Source organism: Otolemur garnettii, unplaced genomic scaffold (assembly GCF_000181295.1).
Source record: "Otolemur garnettii isolate 467f Iridium unplaced genomic scaffold, OtoGar3 scaffold00004, whole genome shotgun sequence".
Lineage (NCBI taxonomy): Eukaryota > Metazoa > Chordata > Mammalia > Primates > Galagidae > Otolemur > Otolemur garnettii.
The window spans coordinates 11,350,366-11,370,880 of NW_003852399.1; the positions used below are offsets into that span (position 1 = coordinate 11,350,366).

At 44.4% G+C, this 20,515-nt stretch overlaps 1 protein-coding gene across 1 annotated transcript in view; it reads left to right on the top strand.

Annotated features, from left to right (window-relative positions):
* Positions 1-20,515, top strand: part of EXT1 (exostosin glycosyltransferase 1) — a 286,208-nt gene continuing 265,693 nt past the window's right edge. The window contains exon 1 of the mRNA XM_012810320.1: positions 1-1,588. Within this exon, the coding sequence (XP_012665774.1) occupies positions 627-1,588 (962 nt within the window). The 5' untranslated portion in view covers positions 1-626. The remainder of the gene's footprint in view (positions 1,589-20,515) is intronic.

Consider the following 20,515-nt stretch of genomic DNA (forward strand, 5'->3'; position numbering starts at 1 on the left):
CGCGCGTCCCGGGGGCCGGCCCCGCGAGCGCAGGAGTAAACACCGCCGGAGTCTTGGAGCCGCTGCAGAAGGGAATAAAGAGAGATGCAGGGATTTGTGAGGTTACGGCGCCCCAGCTGCAAGATGCACTAGCCGGCTGAACCCGGGATCGGCTGACTTGTTGGAACCGGAGTGCTCTGCACGCGAGTGTGGATGAGTTGAAGTTGCCTTCCCGGGGCTCATTTTCCACGCTGCCGAGAGGAATCTGAGAGGCAAGGCAATCACTTCGTCTTGCCATTGATTGGGTATCGGGAGCTTTTTTTCCCCCTCTCTTTCTTTTCCTTCTTGTTGCATGCAAGAAAATTACAGTCCGCTGCTCGCCGCCCTGGGTGCGGAATATTCAGCCCCGCTCTCTCCCGTGCATTGTGCAACCCAAAGATGAAAGACCGAAGGGGAGAAAGTTAAAGAAATCGCCCACATGCGCTGGATCAGTCCACGGCTTGGGGAAAGGCATCCAGAGAAGGTGGGAGCGGAGAGTTTGAAGTCTTTACAGGCGGGAAGATGGCGGACTGGAGCTGAAAGTGTTGATTGGGAAACTTGGGTGATTCTTGTGTTTATTTACAATCCTCTTGACCCAGGCAGGACACATGCAGGCCAAAAAACGCTATTTCATCCTGCTCTCAGCTGGCTCTTGTCTCGCCCTTTTGTTTTATTTCGGAGGCTTGCAGTTTAGGGCATCGAGGAGCCACAGCCGGAGAGAAGAGCACAGCGGTCGGAATGGCTTGCACCACACCGGTCCGGATCATTTCTGGCCCCGCTTCCCGGACGCTCTGCGCCCCTTCTTTCCTTGGGATCAATTGGAAAACGAGGATTCCAGCGTGCACATTTCCCCCCGGCAGAAGCGAGACGCCAACTCGAGCATCTACAAAGGCAAGAAGTGCCGCATGGAGTCCTGCTTCGATTTCACCCTTTGCAAGAAAAACGGTTTCAAAGTCTACGTATACCCGCAGCAAAAAGGGGAGAAAATCGCCGAAAGTTACCAAAACATTCTAGCGGCCATCGAGGGCTCCAGGTTCTACACCTCGGACCCCAGCCAGGCGTGCCTCTTTGTCCTGAGTCTGGATACTTTAGACAGAGACCAGTTGTCACCTCAGTATGTGCACAATTTGAGATCCAAAGTGCAGAGTCTCCACTTGTGGAACAATGGTAGGAATCATTTAATTTTTAATTTATATTCCGGCACTTGGCCTGACTACACCGAGGACGTGGGGTTTGACATCGGCCAGGCAATGCTGGCCAAAGCCAGCATCAGTACTGAAAACTTCCGACCCAACTTTGATGTTTCTATTCCCCTCTTTTCTAAGGATCATCCCAGGACAGGAGGGGAGAGGGGATTTTTGCGGTTTAACACCATCCCTCCTCTCAGGAAGTACATGCTGGTATTCAAGGGGAAGAGGTACCTGACAGGGATCGGGTCAGACACCAGGAATGCCTTATATCACGTCCACAACGGGGAGGACGTTGTGCTCCTCACCACCTGCAAGCATGGCAAAGACTGGCAAAAGCACAAGGATTCTCGCTGTGACAGAGACAACATGGAGTATGAGAAGTAAGTGGCTGGGCTGGTGTGCCTTTGCGTTCAGACCTGGGCCCTGCTGCCCCGGTCCAGGTGTGAGGTTGGCAGATGGGTTGGGGGCAGAGGAGAGCCCCCAGTCCTCTGCCTGTGCTGACCCTGGGACGGAGCATCCTGGTTCAGGTGTGCAGCCAGAAGCTGGAGGCAGAGTGTGAGCTCCTTGGGTGAACTGAGGAGCCTAGAGCGCTGTCCTGAGCCAAGTAGGCGACAGTGTCTCCCTCTTGCTTAGAAAGCCTTCAGGGCTGTGTGTCTCCTGTTAAGAGTAGGAGTTTGATCTGAGTTTGGAAATTGCGCTTCACCCACGGGAATGGGAGGGTGTTTCTGAGGGTGTTTAGACACCCTGAGAGGCTCTGATTTACCCACAGTCCAGAGACCTCCCTCCGGGATTGATGCTTTGTTTGCTTTTCTCACGAGCACAGGACCTACTTACCCTGGAGTTTTCCCAACTTCAAATTTCCATCTTTCTGTAACGCTGTCCTTTGCGTTGTTAGCTGTGGAAGTGTTTTAATTTTAGCTACTAAGCTTTGTGTGGCTCTCTCCTCCCTCCCCCATGGCATTGAACTTTATGAAGGGAGACTTTAAACTTGCTGGGGCCTGTGGCCTTATGTGCATGTGTGCATTCATTCATTCATTCACCTGTATAAGTCCTGTCTCCCTTCTAGGAGAAACTGTTTCTTTAAAATGGGCCTCTGCCCCGCTGCTGTAAACTCCAGTTGCTAATTTAGTTTTCCTTTTCCCTTTTGTGTTTATCTATTTGCATATAAATCGTGGACTGTTACTCTTTGAATGGGCGTGAGATGCCTCCTTACCCTCTGTAGTGAGGCAAGTTTTGTGCAGTTGCTAAGTAACTGAGATGGTTACTTTGTAGCCCTTTTCATATTTCCTTTTCCTACTTAGTGACAGTAACTGACACACTGGATGTGGGGTCAAACCTAGATTTTACATGTCTGTTTTGCCCTGAGCTTGGCGGGTCACTGTCCTAGTAGCTGGGTTGGCGCCCAAAGTCTGGGTTATGTCTGGCTGTGAAAGAGTTAGTGAGTTCCTACACTGCATTTCCACGTTACGCCAGTCAATAACCAGAGCAGCCTTGTGCTACCCAGGGAAGGAAGGGGAACCTCTCAGCTGAGTACAAGAGGAACTGGCAGAGGTTGGCAGATTTTGCAATTGATTCATGAAATGCAGAATAGGGGAACCGCTTCTCAAACCTGATTGGAACAGGAAGGTGTATGGTTGGGAAACCGGCACTGAAATGAAAGATTTGATTGCTGTCTGTGGATTTTCTCAGACACATTGGCCTCTGTAGAGTGATTGGAAGAGAAATTAAAATCGTCCAATACTTGATCACAGAGACTGAGGGAGAGAGTATCAAGCTCCCCAACCCCCATACGTTGTGCTTTTCAGGCGTAAGAAAATCCCGGAGCTAGGATCAATTATGAATCTATATTTTTCCTCTTATTCAGGGGCATGTGTGAATGTTGGGTGCAGTTGAAATGGATTAAAATTTTCTCACAGGAGAAACTTAAACTATGGTTAGAAAGAAACTGCTTTGTTTATACAAGGTTTACACTGGCCTGTTCTTGTGGGTGCTTGTGAGCAAAAAATGCTTACAGCCTTTCAGGAATTTCTTTGTCTGGTTTATGGTGGAGTAACTGGAGATGAAGTCTAACCTTTCAGTGTCTTCTGAAGCAGTCTCACTCAATTTTGTAGAAGGATCATACTGTTTCTCCATTCTTCTAACAGGCTAGAGCAGAGAGTTCACATTAGGAAATGTGAATGATATATTTACTTGGGAAGTACCCTTAACTCAATAAAAGTTATAGCTTCCTTATCCTCTTATTTCCAAAATAAGTATTAAGTATCTACGCACTCTGCTAAATGGAAGCTTTTTCTAGAGATCAGCAATGAAGGAAGGAGGGGTTGGTTTCCTTGAAAGTTTAATTTTTGCTGAGTATGTTTAACTAATTTTTGACCTTTTGTGATTGGGCCAAGAAATCTGACACCTGCCCTTTTTTATGTTTAAAGACCACAAGGGGTCAGGACCTCAGGACTGGGTCTCACTGGAAAAGTGGCATTTAGTAGGAAAGCAGGTTTATTCTTTCTACCCAGTAAGCAGAGATACTTCTGGATTTTCTTTTCTTTCTTTCTTTTTTTTTTTTAGACAGAGTCTCACTTTGTCACCCTCAGTAGAGTACGTGGCATCACAGCTCAAAGCAACCTCCAGCTCTTGGGCTTAGGCGATTCTCTTGCGTCAGCCTCCCGAGTAGCTGGGACTACAGGTGCCCGTGACAATGCCTGGCTATTTTTTTGTTACAGTTTGGCCAGGGCCGGGTTTGAACCTGCCACCCTTGGTATATGGGGCTGGCGCCCTACTCACTGAGCCACAGGCACTGCCCTCTTTCTTTTCTTTCTTTCCTCTTTTTTTTTTTTTTTTTTTTGACAGAGTCTCACTCTGTCACCCCAGGGTACAGTGCTATGGTGTCATCATAACTCACAGCAATCTCAGACTCTCAGTTCAAGCAATCCTCTTGCCTCAGCCTCTTTGGTAGCTGGGACCACAGATACCCTCCACAACACCTGGCCATTTTTAGAGACAGGTTCTCACTCTTGCTCCAGCTGGTCTGGAATTCCTGAGCTCAGGCAATCCGCTTGCCTTGGCCTCCCAGAGTGCTAGGATTACAGGCGTGAACCACCACGCCTGGTCCTGGATTTTCCTTACGTGGTCCTTTGCATTACCCTCCAGTCCTAACTGTGCTCAATAAGGTAGTGCTTCAGAACGTTTCCATTCACTAGCCTGGTATACCTGGAGTTTTAACTCATTATACTCTCATTGGGCTACTGGAATTATTTATCTTTGAGAAATAGTGGTTGCAAGTGTCATTGCCTTTTATAATTGATCCTAGGACACATGAAGATGACCCAAGAACTCAGAAATGTGGAGATAATATCCTAGCAGAGCAAGCAGACTGTACCCCAGAGTAAGAGCAACTATGATGCTGCTGAGACTGACGTTGTGCAGAAGTTGGTCTTGTATATGTGGGATGAAGACGTCCTCGCATCAAGATTTCCCTGTGTCTCCTGGGCTTTAGGAGGGGGAGATATTGTAGGCCTGGTGCTACCGTTTGATTCATCACTTTGAGCATTAGTTTATCCTCTAGTAGAATGGGGTTTAAACTGTTTCAGAGGTGCTCTAAGCATTCATTTGGTAATGGCTTGTAACCGTAACCAATTTTCATCTCCTTTATTAGCAAATGCCTTTGAAAACAGACTTCAATTTGATTTGCTCCCCTAAGCAACCCCCTAGAAGTTTGCTCTGGACTTACAGGGTCTGGAAATTAGATTGAAAATTTACCATACCATGACCAAGTTAGGATACTGTAGAAGATATACAAATGTATCAACTAAAAAGATAGTCGCTGTTGGTGAACTAGAGCATTATGTGACCGTAGAGATTTAGTGATAAGTGGTTGAGGACTTCTGTCTCACTTGAGCTTTTGTGAAAACTGGCATTGGTTGTGAAGGTAAAGAAGAGCTATGTGGAATGAAAGAAATCACCTTTCTCTTGTAACAGGAAAAATAAATTTCTCTTGTCATTTTGACCCAGACATCCAGGATTATATTAAAACATTCATTTTTATGATACCCATAATTAATTTTCATCAGTTACGTATTTTCACAGATGTAGAAGACACCAGCTAAAGTAAGTTGCTGTGGTGATTAGATGATTTGTAATGAGGCTTTAGAGAGATTCTGTTTTACCTCCTTTGGGCTTCTTGTGCACCCTTACAGAATTACTATTTTTTTTTTTTTTTTTTTTTGCAGTTTTTCACTGGGGCCAGGTTTGAACCCGCCACCTCCAGTATGGGGCAGTGCCCTACTCTTTGAGACAGGCACCACCCAGAATTACTGTATTTTTGCATGACCTTCATAGTTCAAATCCCTTCAAAGGGCAGTATTGTGAACCTTCCTATCTGGCCCTCTGAATTAGAAGAAAATGAGTGGGGGGCTTCTCTGTTTGACCCCCTGCAAGGAGAGCAGTGGTGGGTATTTTAAGCTGTCTTTGGGGAACAGGCAAGATATCTTTTTGACATCTCTCTTTTCCTGTCGTTGCTAAAGCTGTATGTCACAATTCTGGTATCTTTAAGGGTCTTGAAGATAAATGACCATTTGAATTCCAGTACCCTCATGTACAGATGTAGATAATTGGTCTAAGACATTTGTTTAAGGTCAGGAAGCGGGTTTGTGGCAAGGGTACCCCTAAAATGCAGGCCTCCTCTTTGTCCCCTTGATCTGTGGTATTTCCCGTTCTAATCACAGACACCCTAGAAAGCTCTCCAGCCATTAGGAGTTCCTATTGATGGTGTTTCTTATGGAGTTTCTCTTGGAATTCTCTGGGAGCCTGATGAACCAATTTGTCATGTGGTTTCTGAGGTTGCCACATACCCACTGCTGAGGGATCCTCAGACTTAGGGACTCTTGCTCTGGGAGGTAAGATTGGCTTTTATTACTTACTAAGGTGGGTGGGTGCCTGGGGCTGCTTGGTCTAAGTAGGAGTTTTTTGAAGCTTTCAGTTTGGCTGTAAGGTATTTAGGGAATAGGCTGTGAATTGACCAAATAATAAGTTGAATTCAGATGCATTTATAGCAAAAGAAAATGTGCACAAGACAAGTAGTAATGCTACATGCTTTTTCGGGGTTCCCCCCCATTATCTCAAAGTACAATATCAGACACCCGGAACAAGTTCACCGTCTAGCATTACATGGACATTAGATGAATGTTTTCCTCCTCCAAAATGAAAGGTGAGAATTGTCATTCTATAGCATGAAACTATTTCTGAAATAAACCACATAAGCACAGTTTAAAAACGAAGGGAGGGCCAGCCCCATGCATCACGATGAAGTTGGCAACGAGGTTCTAGTTCTCTCCTCCCCTCCTTTCGTCACCTCTGCCTAAACCTGCTTTCTGGAGAGCATTTGAGAACCTCAATCCCGAGAGGAATCCCTGCATAAAGTTTGGGGTGTTGTGTACCACTTCCGCGGACATTTGCATTTTGACTGAGTTTAGAGTAGCAAATGAGGGTTTCTGGCTAAATCTGTAGCTTAGGCTAGGCAGCGGTTCTCAACCTGTGGGTCACAACCCCTTTGTAACAATGACAATACATCCTGCATATCAGATACTTACATTATGATGCAACAGTAGCGAAATTACAGTTATGAAGTAACAGTGAAAATAATTTTATGGTTAGGGGTCACCACAACACAAGGAATTGTATTAAAGGGTCACGACATTAGGAAGGTTGAGAACCACTGAGTTAGAGGCCTCTAGAATTTTATCCTACATATAATGGGTTACTCCTAAGTTTGGGGCCGGCCTTGCCAATGGGTGGCCACTTTTGATCCCCTTTAGCGCCATGGTAGGTTTGGGTGGCATAGAATTGGCATTGGAGGAGATGCCATACTTTGTTGGTCTAGTTCTTGTCGTGGGAAGACTTGAGGATCTCCCTACTCAGGACTCTTACCGGTAATGACCTTGAGTATGCCAGTGTCACAGCAGAGGGTGGTGCCTGATGGGGCCTGGCTGCACTGCCTGCACCCACCTTGCAGGGTGTCTTATTTTGAGCCTGTTATTTTACTGGCATGTTTACTGAGGCCAACAGTGGTGAGGTGGTTTGTCTCTGGCTACACGGCTTGTACGTGGCTTAACTTAGGCTAAAACCCAGGTTCTCTGGTTTCTACGTGTCAGTTCTTCTCTCTGGGCCTGTTGCCACCTCAGTACATTGACTTTCAGTGCTGTGTATTCAGGATGAACCAGGCAAGGCAGAGGGGTCCCTGGATTCTGCGAGCTTCCGGATTTGTTTCACATTTAAACAAGAACATGGAGCTCACTCTCCCAGGAGCTTAATAACCTATAGATTGAGCTTCCTAATCCAAAGCTCTGTATCTGACGTGTTCCAAAGTCTGAAACTTTTTGAGTGCCAACAGGATGCTTAGAGACAATGCTCATTGGAACATTTTGGACTTCAGATTTTTGAATTAGGGATACTTGACCGCAACTATAGAATACAAATATGTCAGACTCTCCCCAATAGTCCAAAATTGGGATGACTATTTTTGGATGAAAAAATAACATGCAATTGACTTTATTTAAAAGCTCTTCCATCTTGACTAAGTTCCTATAATAAACAGGGATTTCCTCTAGACTGGATTTGTTTAGTGCTTGTTATTTGGATTGCCTTTATTATCTCATTTAACCTTTCAACAGCAGTGTGAGGGGATGAATCCCCATTTTACAGATGAGAATGTTAGGCCCCAGAGGGTGAAGTAACTCCAGCGAGTAAATGACAGTATTCTCACCAGGAGCCTGATTCCAGAGTCCCTTCTCTTATACCAAATGTTGTCACCTTGAAGAGTCAAACACAGTTTCCACCTGTTGACATGTTCAGTTTTTAACAAGTGTGAGTCACGCATTTATTTGTGTATCAGAATTTTTATATAAATTGCCTTTTCTTTTCTTTTCTTTTTTTTTTTTTGGAGACAGAGTCTCAGTTTGTCACCCTTCATGGAGTGCTGTGGCCCTATAGCTCACAGCAACTTCAGGCTCTTGGGCACAAGAGACCCTCTTGCCTCAGCCTCTCAAGTAATTGGGACTACAGGTGCCTGACACAACTCCTGGCTATTTTTTAGAGACCAGATTTCACTGTTGCTCAGACTGGTCTTGAACTCTGTATGTACCTCAGGCAGTGTACCCATCTTAGCCTCCCAGAATGCTAGGGTTTATAGGTGTGAGTCACAGCATCCGGCCTGTACTTGCTTTTTCATTCCTGTTTCCCCAGGAAAAAATTTGGCTCAGTGTTGTGATAAAGATGGCCTCTGGTTCTGACCTATAAGCACTGACCCCCTTGAACTCTATGGTTCAAGGTGCATTGTAATTTTGGCTAAGTAGATCCTGTTTGTAATTCTCTCCAGAGTTCTTCTAAGAACTCTAAGGATGTGCAATCTAGTGACCTTTCCCCTACTGATAGCACCCTGCCAGGTTTCCGTCTGTAATTGTAAGTGAACTTTGGAGATGTTGCCCTAGGTAGTTGGAGGCTGAGGTGCCTGTGACCCCAGGTAGACCATGAGCTCTAATTGAACAGCTATGGGAGATCCATTGGAAGATTCTGTTTCTGGAGGATACCACAGCTCCCATGGCCTCAGCTTCCTTTAAAGAGAAACAGTGCTTAAAAAACTGTACAAGTTATGCACAGCCTGTGGAAAATTGAGAAAATACAGAGCATATGAATGTCTAATTAAATTCTTTTCTGATCCCATTTGCCGAGCTAGCCCACCATTGTTAAACTTGGATGCAGTCTGTTCGAGCACACAGATGTGCTTGCATTGTTCTGTCTCTGCATATCCAAGTACCATGTATAGATACCTTCATTATTATTTATTAATAGGAAGTCAATAATGAATTCAACACATTTTTCTTCAGCGTCTTGTTTACTTTCTAGTCAGTTTTGTAACGTTGAAGTCAGACCTTAACTTTGTATTTCTGGATGTTGTTTTTTTTCTTAACATAAGGCAAGAGCATCTTCCTGTTGTGTGAAATACTGTTTGAAGATAGGATTGTTAATGTGTGATAGTCTTTGAAAAGAGGATTTGTAATGCACGATTTTATTTTCCTCACCGCTGGACCACACTTTATTGTAATCATTTACATTTTCTTAGATATTGAGCTCATTTCCTGTTTTTTGTTTTTTTTTTTTTGAGACAGAGCCTCAAGCTGTCCTCCTGGGTAGAGTGCCATAGCATCACAGCTCACAGCAACCTCCAACTCCTGGGCTCAAGCGAGTCTCCTGCCTCAGCCTTCCAAGTGCTGGGACCACAGGCACCCGCCACAACACCTGGCTATTTTTTGGTTGCAGCCATTATTGTTGTTTGGCGGGCCCGGGCTGGATTCGAACCCACCACCTTGGGTGTACATGGCTGACACCTTAGCCACTTGAGCCACAGGCGCTGAGCCTCATTTCCTGTTTTTTATAAAAAATATTTTAATCACAAGTAGGTCAGTGATGCAGTTGACTGTGTCCAGTGTTTCCTTCTTGACTAGGTCTTTTTCTTGAAAAAAACAAAGCCAACTTCCTCCTCTGTTCCCCCATCCCCCACCCCAATCTCATTCTGGGCAATGCTGTTTTGAAGGTGAGGCTGAGCACCCATTTAGTGGAGTAGGCCTCATTAAATGGCTGCTTAGATAAACATTTGTAGGTGTTAATTGGTCCTGCCTGGGGGGTCTTTGAAGCTCCACAGCTTTCTGTTCCCTTTGAAGTTTTGTTTTTGCTCCAGCCAAAAACCTCCCCAGTCTCTCAGTGGGCAGGCACCCCCAGAGTTCTCTCTCCAAGTGCTGTGTACACACCCTCTCCTGGGATTCCTGAACCTGCGGGCCTTACCTGGGGTGCTGTCATTCTGTTAGCTAATTGTATCAGTTTCCCCTAGGAAGTGAATTTGGGCAGGTCACTACTACCTCTGGGCATCTGAGTAAAGCTGTGAGAGTCGAAGCTTAGAGGAAGCTGTAGTCTCAGTAATTTAAAAACCGAGAGAGAAAACGAAGTGAACACAGTTCATGCCTGGTTATTTTTATGGCTTTTTTTTTTTCATCCTAAGTGATTTCGGTAGTATAAAAAATGGGTGGGGCTGCACATCCTCTTTTTCTGTCCTCCCCTTTTGTCTTCTGTGGAGCCCTTTAGGAGCATGACTGGATCCCAGAGATTCCTGGACTAGGTTCTTAACCTCTCAGCCTCAGTTTCCACAGATGAAATGGAGCTCCCAATACTGGTCTCACAGGGTTAAGAGGATAAAATGAGGTGGGGCGTGTATGACTGTATCTTGTAAATAAATGCTAATGTGTTTTTATTACTACTAAAACCATCTCCCTGCCATTTGCGAATTCACCACAGAGATTCATAGAGGTTTACTTAATGTCATAACTTGCCTCTTGTTAACTAAGCTGCAGAAATAACTACTCACCTCTTCCTTGATACTTAAATTCCCAGGAATTTGTGGTAGGTGCCCTGGAAGTCCGGTCATTGTTTCTGTGAGCTGTGACAAGGCTGTTGAGAAGACTTCCAAGAGTTCAATGCTTAAATATTGGGGGACTTCCAGCTGGAGCTTGCATGCGGCACAGGGTAGGTGGGAGCAGGTGGAGGTGGTCTTTGGGGCAGCCAGCTACTTCCTTGACCCTGTGTCCTTCAAGTTCCCTGGCTGTTTGCTGTCAGAATGCAGACAACCCCTTTTCCGGTGGGCTTTTAGATCCTCACCAGTTGAGAATGACATTTGTACGTAACTGAGCTCCATTCACACATGGGTAACCTCTATGGGTTGGTTCAGAAGGTCCTTAGATAACAAAGAGCAGAAAATCACTCAGGCTACCTTAAGTCGTAAGATTTATTGAGAGGGGACTGGGGACAGACACTGAACTGCAGCTGCTCCATTCTGGTAAGTTCTCAGGACCCAGCACAGCGCCTGGGACAAGCTCCTTCATCCGACCCTGCTCTGGTTCTTCATGTCTCCCTTGGCTGCCCCTGTGTGTGTCTGCCAGATGCTGGCCAGTGTTTCCTGAGGTCCTCTCATCCAGGCTCTGGAGGAAACCTGTCTGGTTGACCTTCCCAGTGATCCTAGCTCCTTCTGGGGACAGCCATTCACAGTAGACCATGGGTTGGGTGTGATGGGGACGTGATCAGGGAAAGAACTGCCCTTTAGCAAAGAACAGCCTAAATTTGCTTCCTGAAACAGGGGACTGTGGTTAGGGGAAGTTGGCTGTGGCAGGCACTGTTGAGGCCATATCCTGTTGGCACACACATGTTTGAGCCCGGTTGGTGATAATGGTAAGAGCAGTGGCAGCTCTTGTTTACTGAGGGTGTCCTGTGTGCTGGGCAATGGGAAGTTTCTTTCTTGATCTGTAGGAAAATACCTATTTGATTTCCATTTCACAGAAGAGGAAACCGAAGCAGAAAGTCTTTAAAAGGGGTATGCCTACAAACACACACCTAGGAAATGAAGTGAGGCCGTCTGACTTCTGAACTTGCGTTCTTAACCACAGCACTGTACTGCGTTTGAACAGCTGGAGCTGATGTCATAAAGACCACACACTCACAAACACTAGGGTGATTGATTTATAGACTATCACTTGGGTTTCTCACCTAGAAGTTATTTAATCTTTCTTTTGAGAGACAATTCTAACCAGTTTGGCAATCTGGTTTCTTAGCCTCCTGGAGATTAGAAGCAGTACATTTAAAAATGAGAGAGGGATTCTTACAGACAGATCTGGGGAGAAAGGACAGCTGGTAACCCAAATATAAGGAAGCTGGCCAGGAAATGATGAAATATAATGCCCAGAAGAAGTAAAGAAGCCTGACGATTTAAGAACAGCTGGCCCTGTGCCCAAGTGTGTGTCCTGTACAGTTTTCAGGAGCGAGTATGCTACTAAGTCCCAGCACCTAGTGTCCTGCCTGCCACCAATTACGGCTTCTGTGTATATTCGCTGAACTACCTACCACATAGTGCAGTGTTGACCTGCGGCCGTTATTGGCGTTCACTGTCCTTCAGGAAGGCAGAAAAATAAGTACGGCATTTCTTACAACTGTAAAATTCCATATGGTTAATAAAAAATTTTTTTTGATGGCCGGGTGCGGTGATTCACACCGGTAATCCTAGCAGTTGGGAGGCCAAGGCAAGTGGAGCTCATGGGTTTGAGACCAGCCTGAGGAAGACCCCATTTCTAATAGCTGGACGTTGTGGTGGATGCCTGTAGTCCCAGCTACTTGGAAAGCTGAGGCAAGAGAATCACTTGATCCCAAGTGTTTGAGGTTGCTGTGAGCTATGATGCCATAGCACTCTACTGAGGGTGACAAAGTGAAACTCTGTCTCAAATAACCAAAACCAAAATGTTGATACACTTAAGAATTAAGCTGTACATTTGAAAATGTCTCTACCAACCTTTGGGTGTTCTCCAAGAGTTCTGGAGAGACACAGGGTCTCCTTTGGGTTATCACTGGTTTTTGCTGCTAACTCTGATTTCTGGATTTTTAGGATGCATTTCTGTTGTTGAAACTTGGGAGGAATGGTAAGTGTTCACATGCTGAGGTGTGAGCCAGCAGAGCTAGCTGCTCTTGGTTGACTAGTGGCCAGAATGACTTGGGGTGTGTGCTCAGGTGAAGACAGTGGCCCTTGGCCAGGGCTGGCCTGCCCTGCCCAAGGTGTGGCATGTGGAGGTTGGGGTTTGGAGAAGGGGGGGTGAGGGGACATCTCTTCTGGTGCCCAGGGGCTACCTGGCGGGTATGTTGGGGCGCCTGTCATTACCTTGCTTTCCCTACTCTCCTAGAGGGACCGGGTATGAGAACTGATGGGTGGAGGTATAGAATGGACTTACCACTTCTTACGGAGGTTGACCTGCCAGATGGGTGGACATGATCTGCAATGCTGCTGATAGAAAATGCACCCACTGCCCTGCTCCAATGTGCCCTGGAGGCTTCTCGGAGTTACTCCCAATCCCATGTTATCAAAGCAGACCAGTCCCGCACTCCCTCTGTGCTCATCCCCATCCCTGTGGCAGAGCCACACGCCTTCTGCTCCCTCCTTTCCCCATATACCCTCCTCCCCCCATATACCCTCCTCCCTCTTGCTGGAAAGCTTCTGCCTAGTTCAGTCAGACTTCTTCCAGGGTCACTTCCCTGACGCCTCAGACTCGGCCAGATCTCCCTGGTATGCGCTCTTACCCCTACTGGGGCTTCCCATCCCTTTAAATATCTGTCTCTCTCTCTCGCCCCAGCAGATGGTACAGCCCCTTTTAGGATCATACTGTTTTTTTCACGGATTTACTCAACAGATACTTACTGAGTGCCTACTCTGTGCAGGCACTGGGGGTAAGACATAGGTCCCTGTCCTCAAGATGCTGACAGTCTAGCGATGTCAGTCTAGGCTGACACCAAAGAAATCATGGCATATATTAGAAGATGCGCGGTGACACTAACAAAAGCAATGTTTATGGAAGGGGATTAAGGCGGTGGGTCTCGACCGGACAGTGGAATCTCCAGGCAGGCTTCTGAAAACAGGATCTGCCCCACCCCCACTTCCTCCAGGCCAGTCAGACTTTGGAGGGATAAAGTTACAGGTTTGTAAAAAGCTCACCAGGTGGTTTGGATGCACAGTGGGAGAGGAGGAGAGGGAAGGTTTTGCAGTTTTAAATATGGAGGGGAAGGAAGGCCTCCTTGGGAAAATGACTTTGAGCTCTCTTACCATTGTACCTTCAAAGCCCCCACCCCAGCAAGGTGCCTGAGTGGCTCATAGTAAGTACTCAGTTTTTGTTGCATAATTGAAAAAAACTTTCTTTTTTTTTTAAACTTATGGGAGTGTTACTCCTTTGGTATATTCAAAGTATTGAGTCTGTAAATGTTCTTCTCCCTGGTTTATAGTATAACACAGGCTTTTCTGTCCCTCCTTCAAGTTCATTTTATTCGTTGCTGATTCATCCAGAATGTCTCTTTATTTTCCAATGGAAGTTTCTTCCAATACACCTTTTTATTGTTTTCAAGGTACTTTCTTTTCTTTGCTATTCCTTTTTTTTTTTTTTTTATCTTACTGTTGTGTTGGATGAGAATATCAGTGAAACCAAATTATGAGGAACTGAGGGGGTTTGCTGCTTAAAATGAATCTCAATAATGTATTGCTAAAGGAAAAAACCCATTCTGGTCTTTTTATCATTTAATTTTTAGCAGTCTGTAGATATTGGGCCTTTTTTTCCCCCACCTTAATTGCAATTTTCTCCCTAAAAGATTGGTTAAATAAAACTTTTGGCTTACATTTTTTGCTCAAGTTACATCCAAACTCTGTTAACTGATACCAAAGCATTGCCCCAGAGTATATAGGGACATAGGGCTTAATTGAGCTATCAGGCTTCTAATGAATTCATATTGAGATTTATCACTTAATTAAAAAGCAAAGAGGGGAAAAAGCAAAGGGAAGGTGTACAATTGTTTCTCCCGCTGGCCTCTATTTCCTACATTTAAAATCTCCTGCCTTGTTTGCGTTAGCTTCTAGAATCCTACAAGATTCTGTACAAATGTACTCAAGGTATATAGATAAAACGGGGAATGTGCTGTAGCACAATTACTTGACTTCTGAGTAGGTCTTAAAAATTGATTCAGATTTGGTGACCCTTATATGACACTTGATTAAGTATGAATTATGGTTTATGTTTTTACAAAGGTTGGTAAGGCCATTTTCCAAAATTATTTCCAGCTCTGTGTATCTGAAGCAATCTGAAAATCTAATCAGAGGGGATATAATACTGAGACGCTTTTACTTTAGTGAGAGACAGAATACATTTTTCGGAAAACACCATTTCTTCTACATGCTCCTTTAAAATTCACACTGCATTGAAAAAATACCTTTAAGCAACACTTTGTACGATAGCTGCATTTTTAAGTATGCAAGCGTAATGCTGCAAACCTGTAAATGTAGGGCCGTCGGTTATTGATTCAGAGTGGAAATGCGTAATATTTTTTTGTGTTTAGATTGTAGAGTTCTATTACATGTTTGGAAAAATGAGCAATATTTTATGTTAAGGTAAAATTGAAGTACTTCAGTGTTGAGGAGAGTTAAAAGGTAGAGTTGTAGTCTCCTGTACTTGTTTTAGACTTAGCCACGTCTAAGGTGTAACTCAGGCATAAAGAGGACAAAAAGGATTAAATGTCAAAACAAATCTTAGGTTTCTATGAAAATAAACTAAGAAACAGATGATCTTTTATATGAAGTAGGAATCTAGGGAGAGCTGGTATTTGAGCCTCTTTGGGCCTCAGTTTCCCTCATCTGGCTTTCCTACACAGACCTCGCTGCTCATTGTTATTTATTTATTTATTTTTTTGCCAGGGCTGGGTTTGAACCCACCACCTCTGGCCCATGGGGCCGGCACCCTACTCCTTGGGCCACAGGCACTGCCCGCGGCTCATTGTTGATGAGAGCCATCAGGTGTGTGCATCACGTACATGTCTGTATGTGTGTTCTATGTTGGTTCAGGGAGGGGGGGCTGGTATTCAGCTGACCTCCAACACTTATGCTCAGACAGATACTTTTATATAGAGAGAAGAGCAGTGAGATTGTGAAAATGGTCTATAGATGTTGCATAACTCTTATATGGTGTTGGTGAAGAAATAGAGATCCAGGGAAGTCAGGGAACTTCCCCAAGGTCAAGCTCATCGGGTCAGAATCAGGAATGGAGCACACAGCTCTCTACTTTTTTTTTTTTATTATGGAGCACACGTCTTTGGACTGCTAGCCGAGGAGCATATACAGGGTATACATATGGTTCTGGATTCTGATGGTTCAAACTCAAATGGTAGCTCTGTCACTAGCTGAGAGATCTTGGATAACTTCTTTTTTTTTTTTGCAGTTTTTGGCCGGGGCTGGGTTTGAACCCCCCACCTCCAGTATATGGGGCCAGTGCCCTAACTCCTTTGAGCCACAGGCACCACCCTTGGATAACTTCTTTATATCCATGTCTTCATGTGTACAAGGGTGATAAAAATAACTCCCACTTCACAGGGTTGTTATTGTGGGGATTAAATGAATAATAATACGTGTAATATACTTAGTGCATAGTATACAATAAACACTCAATAAAGAACTATTGTTACTGTCATTATTAATCTGTCTGTTCCATTAAACCACATGAGACGCCTGTAATTTCAGATTTACCATTTGTACATGTTTACGTTTGTTTTAATTTCACTTCTTTCATTTGACCTGTCTGTTTACAGCTCATTATAATTGTACTGTGCAATAGGATACAGTAGCTTGCCAGTCATATAGAAGCGCTCTGTGGTTTGGCAAGTGCCCAGAATTCCAAACATCTGTTGGAACTGTTGCCAAAATACAGTAAATTTTCCTTTCCCGGAAGTTGTTCAGCGAAGAGGGCAAATCATTAATGTGACTTCGCGTCTTTAAAAAAAATTTCTTCTTTTACAAAAGTATCATGTTTCCCACCCGTTCTGTGAGGCTGAGCAGTCACACAGGTCTTGTTCCTGCCTGTTGAAAAAACATTAAAATGGGCAGCAGATGTGCCTATGTGATCACCTGAGGTGACTTGCACAGATAAACCTCTGTGAGCTAGAGAAGGCAAAACTGTTTTTTCTTCTCTAGCAATCCAAGTAGCCAGCCAGTGATCCTATCATGCCGGGGCAGTTAGCAAGTCAGGAAGCAATAACAGTGAATAACATTCTACTTCCACCAGTTTGCACAGCTATTAACAATTGACGCCTTTTCCTTTAGGGTGGCATTATTGGCAGCAGCGGACGCAGGCCTCTGCCCTGGGTCTGCTTGGGTAAGCAGTGTGCACCTACCCTGGATGATAAACTTGTAACAGTGGCCAAGGTAAAAGTTAGGGGGGAAATTCTGGCCTGTGTTTTGAAGATCTAGTAGCATTCAGACAGATCGGAACTTACAGTTTTCATTCTTTTTCCTAGTAGACACAGCTGCAGTTATGAAAACACACACTGGAAGAGCTTTTCTATGATAGAAGCAATTTGCACACGAAGTTCATGGACACCTTGTACAATTAAGCCATTTGAGCCACCAAATCCAGATCATATCTGTGTCCTGTCAGTGCGTCCCTTGGAACTTCACCATAGCCAAAAAAACATGTTACAGTGACTATATTGTTGTAAATTACAGAATCATCTAGCTTATTTTCTAACATCAGCTTTTTAAAAAGGGCTTTTGGCGAATGGTTCACGGAGAATAAGTAAATAAACTCTTTCTGCTCCGTCTCCAAGTAGATCCTGCTTGTCTCCAGACGAGACAAGTGCATGTTTGTGCGTATTGGTGATTATAGACCAGGATTTGTATTAGTATTTGGAGCATGTATCAAAGTCCAAGTGCTTTTTTCTTTTCTTTTTCCCTTGGGAATATTTCCCTAGCAGGTATCTGGATATTCTTTTCTACCAGGATTCAAGGGGCTGTTTTAAAAAGTGCTAGTTTACTGTGGGGTGGTCCCTCTTTCCACGTGCCAGTCTTCTCCACAGAATGCCCTCTGTCTTCCAGTAAGCTGACTTGTAGATTTGAGATAGCAATGTGATAAAAGTACCATATTGTATTTCCAGTGAACTGATTTAAGTAGATGAGGTGAATTAATTGAATTTTTTTGACATGTCTCTGAACGTATAAGATTCTGGCTTTGGGACTCGCAGACATGGTGGCCTGGGAGCTTTCTCCCTTTGCTGGTACTCAGGACCTGTCGTAAGAACTATCATTTGAAGCCTGTCATTTCTGTTCCCCTCGGGGGTATAAAAATGGTCTAGTGATTTTTCAGATAGCAGAGCATAAATCAGCAGCTGCGTGGCCTGCCCTTCAGTCCAGGGCATTCCCTGGTTATCAGCCGCCTCATCAGCAGAAGCCTCTGTTACACATCTCTGTGTCCGCACTGAGCAGGTGAGACGGTAATCTAAGAGTTAGTTTCCAGCACGTATTGAGGGACTCCTGGAATTTTTCTCCTCTTTCTATTCTCTAAGCTTATATGGTTTTGAGAATCTAGGCATGCAGGCTTTGAGGGTCCTCCTTATCTCATGTCTTTTAGGGCCTGGAACATTCTGGAATTTAGGTGGGGTGCAGTGGGTAAGGAGTTGTAGTTCTTAAATCCCTTTTAGAGCCGTAGCTCATTCTACCTTGCTTTATAATTGTTCCGTTTTTGACTCTCCAGGTTTACACACATTCATGGGTAAAATTGGTTCATTCTTCTCTATATCCTAGAATCCACTCCTAGTGCAGTAATTTGCTTCATAGGTGCTTAGCAAATATTATTATTATCATCGTTATTTTTGGAGACAAAGTCTCACTCTGTCACCCCAGCTAGAGTGCAGTGACATCATAGTTCTGTGCAACCACAAACTCTTGGGCCCAAGTGATTCTCCTTCCTCAGCCTCCCAAGTAGCTATGACTACAGGCACACACCAACATGCAGGGCTCATTTTTCCATTTTTAGTAAGGACAGGATCTTGCTCTTGCTCAGGCTGGTCTTGAACTCCTGACCTCCTGCTTCTGCTTCCCAGAGTGCTAGGGTTACAGACGTGAACTACCACACCCGGCCAGAAATGTTGTTATATTTAATTAGCCCTTTGTAATTATTTATTTAATTTAAAAATTCCAGAACTAAAGCAGAAGGTAAGAATATGCTATATTCTGGACTTTTTCATTTTTTTAAAAGTATTTTATGTGTCCTTTTCATAGACCAGAAGAGCCAGACAAAGCACATTAGGATTAAAGCATATAGTACCTCCTTTCATGGTAGAAAAATGTGCCTGATAAACTTTTTCTGTCCATCATTTGCCTCCAGATATATTTTGATCACAGAATTATTTGAATGTTTCATACTCAGGCTCAAATTGTTTAAGTTTTGTTTCAGTTCTACCTCTGAATGCCAGTTACCTCCATGAGAACACAGCGATGGTGTGTATTTGTTTTTAAGCTGTTTCCCTGGCACTTAGCTGAGTGCTAAGGTTATAGTGGTTCTTCAAGAAATATTTGTTGAATGAGTGTCTTTGGTCATGGTGGCCTGTTAGTAGAGAAAAAAAGACTTGGGACTGAATTGTTAGAATTCTTTAATTATTCTTTAATAACCCAAGAGAATATTTAATAGAAAAAGTAAGTTTAGAAAAAATTTTTACCCGCCCCCCCCCTTGAGTTTCAAGAATTAGAGATTTACCAAAACCAGATGATGATTTTTCCTTTTGGAATGATTTGAGTCTTTAACTGTCCTTTTAGCTACAAGTAGGTTACCCATGATAACTCTGTAATATCGCTATAAGCCTGCCTTCTAGAACTTGAACTGCATTGTATTATCTAAAACAAACATCAGTTCTTGGTCAGGCAAGGTTTATGTTGCTTTGAAGCTTGGATTGTAGGAGCTGAGAGATGGTGAATCCATTGGAGAGAATTTTGGTGGAATTCTTTATTAATTCTGTATGGGAAGACGCACCCCTTTTCTCTTTTTGGCACTTTGAGGCATTGCTTCCTGGAGTAAGGGACAGACTGTGCCCTTGGAATCAGAGTCTCAGTCCTCTGTTTTCTGAAGAACAGAACAGCAGCATGTGGTGCTCTGCCAACGCCTTGTACAGAACAGCTTTCCAAGGCTCCAGTCCTTCAGCATAAACCACACAGCCGAGGTGCAGGAATGCGGTTCTACAGTGTCGTCTGCCGGGGACGTGATTGTCCATGGGTTCAGTTCCCTGTGCCACTTTGTTCTGTTTTTACAGGTTCTTGGTTGACACTTCTCCGCAGGACAGCACTGTCACCCACGACCACTGACAAGGATGGGTTTTCACACTCTTTCTCCTAGGTACTCTCCAGCTCCGTCTTTGTGGCTGTTTACAAAAGCCCGTCCTCTCATCGGAGTCACCTTACTCTCCTCTTTGCTTCTTCCTTTTAGTCCTGTTTCTCAGCAGCCCTTCCTCCTCCTCCTTCCTCTGTGCACACGCGTACACACACACACACACACTCACTCTCTCTCTCTCTCTTCCTGTCCCCGGCTCTCCCTTATCCTGTGTTTAGCTTCCTGCTACCATTCGACTTAAACTCTTCTAGCACGTAAGAGTTCTTAGCTCAGAAGGTTGATTTTACTTAGTACATTTAACTGTAAAGATAGTCACCTAAGAGTTACAGCATAAATCGGTGAATGCTTTGGAAATTTTTTTTTTTTTTTTTTGAGACAGAGCCTCAAGCTATCACCCCGGGTAGAGTGCCCTGGCGTCACAGCTCACAGCAACCTCCAACTCCTGGGTTCAAGAGATTCACCTGCCTCCACCTTCTAAGTAGCTGGGACTACAGGCGCCCTCCGCAATGCCTGGCTATTTTTTGATTGCAGCCGTCATTGTTATTTGGC